The sequence below is a fragment of the Oreochromis aureus genome, linkage group 2, assembly GCF_013358895.1.
Source record: "Oreochromis aureus strain Israel breed Guangdong linkage group 2, ZZ_aureus, whole genome shotgun sequence".
In the NCBI taxonomy this organism is placed as follows: domain Eukaryota; kingdom Metazoa; phylum Chordata; class Actinopteri; order Cichliformes; family Cichlidae; genus Oreochromis; species Oreochromis aureus.
In genome coordinates this window covers 27564095-27573025 of record NC_052943.1, presented here as the reverse complement: position 1 = coordinate 27573025, position 8931 = coordinate 27564095, and the positions used below count along the sequence as shown (strand labels likewise).

Genomic DNA, 8931 nt, shown 5'->3' with positions numbered 1-8931 from the left:
TTCTGCAAAAACCAATGAGTGATGCTGCCATTTCATCATTTTTGTGATGAAACAAAGTTTCCAGAAAACTACTCACCTCCTCCACATCATCCCCCTGACAACTCTGCAGCCAAATATGCACATACCTCAAGTCCTTACTGACATTTGGACCAACCAGTGCAATTCATTAATTTCATTCATAGAATCATTTATAATTTACTGCAGTATTAAAATTTTTAAAAGTGATGAAAAACTCTATTTTCACTCTATTTTGTGACAGAAGTGTAAAAGTAAATAAAGTAAGTAAGTTGAAAAAGATGCTTTTTTAACACTTAACCTCATAACAGCACTCCTGTGTCATATATATGTATGTTTTTTGTTCTGTTGTAGTACAAATACAACAGTGCAGTGCAGAAATTTTCTGTTGTGGGACAGTTTTGATGGAAACAGCTCTGCTGACCAAGTTACTCTTCATCCCATTTATCTATCAGTTCATTTATGAGCAGAACCACAGCATGATGATCCAACTATCACCCTGACAGAAATTCACATTGATGATGATGACGAGGAGTTTGTGCTTCACATTCTGGTCTGTGAATCTATATTTCTTCACCTTTACAATAAATACTGGTGTACCACAAGGCTCAGTATAAGGACCTGTGTTTTTTACTGAATCTGCTCAAAATGCTGAGTTCCTTGGAAAATGTCAGTTTACATGCAGATGATGCACTGATTTATTTTATGGAAAAAGAAAGACTTTCCTGCATTAGAAGAGATGCTGAAATTAAAAGACACGAGGAAACCACTTAAATTTCTGTCTTTATTACAATTCACAGATTGGATAGAAGTTTAAGCTCATTTAAATAGAGTTTATCTAAAGGATACAAAAGACACATACAAGATGATAGCAATGCATTCCAGTGCATCTTTCAAAGAAAATAAAAAAAATAAAATCCTGGGATGTTTCCTGAAGCTAGAGTTAATTTAGCCTAATATCACTGATCAGCTGACTTCACATCTGAAAATCTGAACTAGTGACAGTTTGTACAGGAAAGAGAGCCACATCTTAATGGAGGAGAGTCTCGATAAACTGTTCCCGTGGTTCATTTACCTCCTTTACTTCACTTAGCCTGTTCCTGTGAATGGACACGTGGATTACTGTGAGCAGATTACAGACGTCAAAGTTACATCCTGTGGTGTTTCTGCATATTAGCAAGCCAATTTGTACTGTATGAGCAGCTAGAATCCTTTATCAGACAGGAATGGGATGCTATTCCTCTTGAAAAATTCCAGCAGCCGCTCTCCTCAGTGCCCAGATGTTTACGGACTGTTGTTCAAGAAGAGGGGATGCTGCACAGAGGGAAATATGGCCCTTTTTAGAGACGTGTTACTGCCATCAAATTCAAAATGAGCTCATATTTTCTTAAAATGGTCCATTTCTCAGTTTAAACCTTTAATAGGTTTTCAGTGTTTCACTGCGAATAAAATACGGTTTCATGTTTCAGCTTCACTCCACTGTTTCTGTGTGTATTTGAAGACATATTTAGTACATTAATAATGGAAACAAATTAGAATTACTTGGTATGTTTTGTTGTTTCTTATGAGCGACTGCACTGAGTGCAAAGGCAGTTCACTTCAACACATTCACTGGAAGCTGCCCAGTATAACCGCAGCGTGACAGGCATCAAAGCAATAACCTTCCAGCAACACTCGCACTTCATAACATGGTTTAAAGCTCCCAGAAGTGCAGAAATAACGGGTGAAATTAAGTTAAAACAGCATTAAATGTAACAGAAGAAACAACACACTAAAACACTCTCTTTTGTCCTACATTTGTGTTTTAAAGGCAGATGACAGCACTTAGAACACCACATATTTACTCATTGTTAAACCACAGAACCACTAGAGAAGGAGAGAGCCTCCAGACGGCCACTCGCTCTTCACTTTAGTCCAGTTCAAGACCTCAAAATGTCCAGAACCCAGGAGATTAATCAGAGCCCTGGCCATTATCCACCTCTAAAACCCAAGAATGTAAATCCTTAAAAGTGATTCTGGAGTTTTAATAAACTTTGACAGGATGTTCATTTCGCTCTCAGGTCTTTCGGAGAGGTAATGTGGCCCCTAAATCTGACAAATGTCCTCATAAATCAGTTGATCCAACATGAAGTCAATTAAATTTAGTCGGTACAAGGTTAGATGCACAAAAGAAACAATGATAATGTGATGAGTTACGTCACTTTAAGGCAGCTGTTCGGGGAAAAGATTAAAATCTGCAAACGAGGGAACAATTTATCACAAACTTCTCTCCTGTAAGACGACGCTGACACCGTCGCTCAGCGCGAGACAAAGAGCCGAAGGACGATGGCGTCTGCTCAGAAAAACTAAAAATCGACCTGTGGAGAAAAGCACCCCAGTGGTACAACAGAGTACCTCAGAGTACTACAAAATACCTCAGAGTACTGTAAAGTATCTCAGATTACTGCATAATATCTCAGAGTCCCTCTGAGGGACGGTTCTCTGGTTATTTTTCAATACTCTCTGCAGTACACTGATTACCCCAGTTTTCTGAGGCACATTGTAGTACTTTAAGGTACGCCACAGTACTGCATAGTACTGTGGAATACCTCATAGTACTGCAAAGTATTTAAGAGTACTGCAGAGTAAGACCAATGCAGAGTAATCAGAGGACTGTAGAGTACTTCAAAGTACTGTGGAGTGTACCTCAAAGTATTAAAAATAACCCTCAAAGTACTCCAAGGTACCTCAGAAGGCTGTGGAATACCTCAAAGCATTTTTAGTCTTCTGAGGAATTCAAAGTACTGTGGAATATTTTTGAGTACTCTAGGGTATTTCAATGTAATTAGAGTACTGAATAACAGTCAGAGTAATGTGGAATATCTCAGGATACAGTAGCATATTTCAGAGTACTAATGAGGAACCGCAGAATACCAAAGACTCTCAGAATACACTGGAGTATTTCAGAGTAATCAGAGTATTACACAGTAATCAGAGTACTGCATGGTACTGAGGAATACCTCAGAGCACAGTGGAGTACTGCTGAGTAATCAGAGTACTACATGGTACTGAGGAATACCTCAGAGCACAGTGGAGTACTGCTGAGTAATCAGAGTACTACATGGTACTGAGGAATGCCTCAGGGTACAGTGGTGTACTGTAGAGTAATCAGAGTAATCAGGACACAGAGCAGTCAGTGTGAAGGCCTCAGTAACTTAAAGACGTGGTCATGAACAGAAACTCGTCGGCGTCTTCATCAGTAGTTTGAAGCCACGATGACGTGAAGAAGGTCCGAGGCTGCAGCAGAGGATTCTGGGTATTTGTAGACGCTACATGTCGGGAGGCGGGGCCTGTTTGAAGTGACTCTGCTCTTTGTTAAGGCAAATTGAAGGAGGGGAAACGCCTGCAGCACACACATCACCACACGCAGCGAGTGGATGCACATACACGGGTACTGTGGGCGGGGCAGGAAGGTCCCGTCTGCAGACAGGAAGTCCCAAAGCAGCAGATCGATCATCAGAGGTGGCTCGCCACTCTTGCCGCTGCCTCCGTGATTACCAGTGTTTCAACATTGAGCTTACTGTATGTACACATAAATACAGGATGAGGAGTAATGACATCGCTCCTCTGGGTGGAGACAGGTGAGCCCACCTGTCGCTGTGTCTCAGTCTCTGATCTGTTCAGTCCTGCAGCGCCGAGGTCCTGCCAGGCAGCGGTGCTGTGGCACCACGGTGGGGATCTGGTGAGCGGGACGAGGCAGGACGGGAGCCGAGGAGCTTCCGGTCAGCTCGTCTGAACGCTGCTGAGGTAACTCTGAGGGGGCGGAGCTTCACTCGGCTTTCTTTATGAATATCTGAGAGAGGAGAGATGGCGAAGGCGTGAGTCACAGAGAATCACTAAAATAATAACCAGACAAACCCGCCTGACCTGCTCAGCATCAGCTGCTTTGCACAATCACACAGGAAGTATGGCGGGGGTCCAAACCTGCCGCTTTTCACTCATTTTAGCCTATCTGACCCCTCATAACTCCAAATACAGGGGATATTCAGAGGAAATGATAGATTTATTACAGTTTGAATAAACTTTAATAAAAGGAGCAGAAACAAGCGCGGTAACCTGGATGTTTGATCGGTTTCTGAAAAATCAGGTGGCTGCTCAGAAAAGGTGAGACAATCTGAAAGGTCTCCTTTATATCCACATAGCAGTCTTTCCGTCTCCTCGCTGACCCTCAGAGGTCAGAGCATGCCGCAGATTCTTATTTACAAAAGCCAAACCTAAAGAATTAAACTGGGCTGAAGTTCAGCAGAACCGGGCTCCGTCTCCATCACAAGCCGTGCCCAGTTTCACGTGTGGCCCTGCATCTATAAATCCAATCATTATCGAGACCTGATGCGTCTGCAGCTTTGCTTCACAGCTGATGGGCGAGCTGCAGCACGGATTCAAGCTGTTTTTATTTTCAGCCACGCTCTAATTATCGTTCCATCTGGAGACTCACAGGTTGCTTTCCCGGTGTGTCGGCCGCATTACTACAGGAGAGCTTTCAGTTAATATTCACTGTGCTGTCATCGTTTGTGCGTGGATCTTATCTAAGCTCTGATAAGACATGACAACTGTCGGCCTAATAGTCAACTTTACTGCAGTCTGTCACTAACTGGAGCTACTGTAGCTGATTCAGGGCACAGCTCTGCTTCCTGAACTATCAGTCCAATGAAATAAAATACAATAAATTACATTTCTTTTTAAAAATAAATCTTTCAGAAAACCTGCTGGACACTGACATCAGTGGTACCAACTTTCTGTCTTTTTCTGGTGCACATACCTGAAGTTAGTTCTTAGATTGGGCACTGGGACCACATTCACTGAAAAGGACTTAATATACTGGACTGGTTTGTACAGAAAGAATTATAGAATACCCCGGAGACTTCAGAATCCTCTCCAAGGACTTCTTCTGTCAATACTCAGCAGTAAGTGTGGATAAATGTCTCCACAGAACACCGTCTTTTGATTAGTTTTAGTTTGATTTAACTCTGAGGCGATCTCACCTCGCTGAGGATCACCCAGACCGGTGAGTCCGTGATCACTGAGAGACGCATGGCCTCCAGGGGCCCGAAGCTGGGGTCCACCTCCCCTTCTGCGATGCCATTATGGAACGTTCCTGGAAAAGATGAAGATCAACAGGCTCAATAACCTGACAGGAGAGGTGAGGATAGTTTCAAACAGAAGTGCACTGTCACAGCTTTTTAATTTACAGAGATTTCTACTGTCATCTTTATTTAATCTGCCAGTGACCAAAGTAAACACAAGGCAGGTAATGGTGCATCATCCTCTTTGTGATCTATTTCATCCATTTAAATACAGCAGCCAGCAACCACGTGCCAACTGCTCAAGGGATACACATTTTTGTCCGGTGATCTCCCCGCCTAGGTTTTCTAAAGTCTTGTTCTTTGCTGTTTCCTGTTATTTTGGACATGTCACTTTGGTGATTTTACTTCCTGTGTTGTCCCTCTGTTATGACTGTCTGCTCTGCCCTCATTGGCTTCACCTTATTATCCTGGACCCTGCACATATCCGCAGTATTTTTCTTTTATCTGGATTCATTTACTCTAACATCAGTAATCAGGATAAATGGTCACACGAACATGCGTAGTTAACCCACGGTTTCACTCATAGTTATAGATAAATGTACTGACAGCAGACAACTAAGTACTTCCTAACAATAACAATAATAGTAAATAAAACCATAATAACAAATGATTTAGTCCATGTGCAAATTTTATATAAGTTCAAATAGCTGCTCTGTTTTAAGATGAGACATTAAATCTTATACAACAATAAAATGATTGTACAGTTGTTTGGAGGGAATAAAGTTGCTGATCATCAGAGAAATGCGAATACAGCAGAGCTGTACTCATTTTACATTGCCGGCCACGTAAAGCCCACTTTGATCTTAAAACCCAGACCTAACCCAAAAGTTACCCGGGTCAGAGGAACACATGCTTCTGTTCTTTATTATGTACTTTCAGTCTCTGTCAGATCATCCAGGACTTTCTTCTTCATTTGATTTGGGTGTGCTTTATTCTGTTTTGTCTTTCTTTACCCTTGAATAGAATAAAACTCACTTTTTGTTTTGGTCATTAATTTTGTGCCTGTGTTTGGCTCCTGCATGACAAAGAACATGCTTCACAAAAATACTGGCGGTGGGCAGTGCTCACCTCCAGCCTCCAAGTACATGCACCTGTGGTGTAAATGTGGTATAACTCCTTTTTGAGATATTGTGCTTGAAAGATTTTCAGAAAACTTCACCTCTGACCTTGATGTCACTGAGATTTTACTAGAAGCGCCTATGGTATAGACTTGAAAATCCTACATCACCTCGTTCTGAAGTTATTGTGTTCAGAAAATTGCATCACCCCGCCCAGCCACCCTGGTGGGACGACAATACCCCAATGTTTTCAGACTGAGTGGTAAAAACTGACCCCTTGATATACCTACTTTTGGCTCAGATAAAACATCTTATCTTTAAAGAAGGTTTATTTGAACCTTTAACCTGCTTTTTTAGCATTTTAAAAGGGATTAGTTTGGGTTTATTATTCATTATTCATTAGTTGATGGAAGCTGAAGTAATTAAGGGATTGTTATGCTTTCTGTGCAGATTTACAGGGTTATTAATGGTTATTAAGACACATTACGTGTTCCCACCATCCATTTATTGACCCCTGTGGTTCTGGCTTTCTCTGAGCCTGACTACCAGAAAAAAAGCCTCAGTCTCCATCAGACCCTCTCTGGCGTCCTGCTGGTATCGGGTCTTCCAGCTGAGGTTGGTTTCAGGGCAACTGCACCTCAACAGAGCAATAATCCCTCAGAGGATTTATTTACTAGGATTATCATGCTGGCAGTGATGCTTCCAGGTAGCAACTGTAATCCTGACAGAGAACAGCATCTGGGGAGCGTGTTATTGTTTATCACAGGGTATTATCTGATATTATTGTGGGTATTATGGTTTTCACTCAGCATCCAGACTCGTGTATACGGCTGTCTGAGAGCTGTCCCCAGAAACACAGATCACACGAAGGCTCAGAACAAAGACAATAAAAAATAATCAGACGGCAGTTCTTGGGCTGACATGGGAGATTTCTTTTTGTTTCTCCTACAATAAACGCCGACAGAGGCGGGAAACAAATCTTTTAAGAGGATGACATTTTACACTTTCAGGCAACAAACAGCAGACTTCAGGTTCACTTCAAGTCTGGATTAAAGCACAGGAAGCAGAAAGGAGGACGAATGGAAATGGAAATTCTCCAGAATTCTTGAGCTTGATTAAATGAATTGAACCAAAGTCCATCCCAATCATCTGATGGGTGATTACATTTTTAACTGAAACAATGCGAGCCTCATGGTGGTGCTAGAGGAAAAGTGAAAACATCAAAGTTCCCATGCTTCCTCCTCAGGACTGATCTCTTTGTGAAGGAATTTTCCACAAAAATTCAAAGCGTGTTTAAGATGCAAAGCTTCTCAAAAATACATTTATATAAAATAAAGTTTGAACCGCCTAAAAGTTTCTGTAAACTTTTGATTTCTGTGGAAGTGACGGGGACAAAACCACGTGTTTGGGTTCTTTCAGGCTGGATGCTGGGACATGACGGACTGAGAGGAGGAACCTGAAGTTAAAGAGGAAACGCTGAAATGAAGTTCCCTCCTTTCTGTAGCCCGCCCTCCTTCAAACATGCCGTTTCGTCCCGACTCTCTCAGACAGTTAATTCTCACACAGAAGATCTCACACACTGAAATTGGATGCAGGTCTCCTGAAGGCAGCACGATGAAATGAATAGAGTGAAGGAGCGCCGGCCGGATCGATCCTCCAACTCATCTGAAAAATTGATGAAGAGGATAAAGAGCTGCTGGTAATTTATGATGTCAGCCCACATTCGCGCTCCTTCCACCCGCTGTAGGCCAGTATCTCCTTTCCCTCTGAAGTCCTGATTCCTTCAGGTGGATTCAAACATGCACAAATCAACTTTGTCTTTCATGCAAATAATGAGAAAGACAAAGAGACGACTGTGGTCCAGATTAATCTAAAAGGGTAGATGACCTAAATAGGCCAGAAGCTTTAATGTTTGCATTCATATAATAGAAACTGACCAAGGATGCTCGGTGCTCCCGAATGCAAAGAACAAATGAGCAGACTTATATTTTGTTCTGTTGGTTTTATTTCAGTTTGTATTTATTGTAAGTCAAATAACTTCACACAGCATGTCAGGACACCTTAATTTATTTACTGAAGGTTCCAGTTAATCCTGCTGAAATCAGCCCAGCTGGAGGAAAAACAAATTCCAGTAATGAAAAGATAAATCTGACAGTCTGCCAATGTGTGTGAAACCCCGAGGCTACACTGAAAATCCAACCTGTGACATGAAATCTATTCCTGACGAGTTTATTGATCGATTGACTGAATGCACTTACGCACAGTCTCTAACTTTTTGTGCTTATTCTTCATCTGCTCATTTTTCCTTATAACTAAAGTTTACATTTTTACGAGCGTCATCCTGCAAGGCTGGATTTCTATCAGATGGAAAGCGGACTGATGTAAGATCTCAGCACGATACCTGACTCTTTACCTTCTCACATCCACAGTGGAACCAAGTTTTGGCCTTCAGCCTGTCAGTTCTTACAATCTAATGCAAAGTTTTCATAACAAAAGTTGTTGTTCAGCTCTTAAAGTTTGGAAAACACCAAACCTGTCAGGCTGCGTGCTGGTGAAAGATGTGCAGAACATCACTGTTAAATTATTCAATATAAAAAATAAAGGAGGAGAAGTTTTCGCTTTGTGAATCATGAAACCTCCACGAGCTGAAAAAATACACCAAATAAAAGTGCAGCACCAAAGCCTGCAGTTCCTCTACCGTCCACCAGAGGCTCCAGCAGTCAGTCACTCCCCAT

The 8931-nt window shown here is 41.8% G+C and overlaps 1 protein-coding gene across 1 annotated transcript in view; it reads right to left on the bottom strand.

Annotated features, from left to right (window-relative positions):
* Positions 1 to 780: 780 nt before the first annotated feature.
* Positions 781 to 8931, bottom strand: part of mgat4b (alpha-1,3-mannosyl-glycoprotein 4-beta-N-acetylglucosaminyltransferase B) — a 108232-nt gene continuing 100081 nt past the window's right edge. Inside the window, exons 15-16 of the mRNA XM_039621640.1 lie at positions 5037 to 5149; positions 781 to 3847 (exon numbers count right to left, since the gene is read on the bottom strand). Of these exons, the coding sequence (XP_039477574.1) occupies positions 3824 to 3847; positions 5037 to 5149 (137 nt within the window). The 3' untranslated portion in view covers positions 781 to 3823. The remainder of the gene's footprint in view (positions 3848 to 5036; positions 5150 to 8931) is intronic.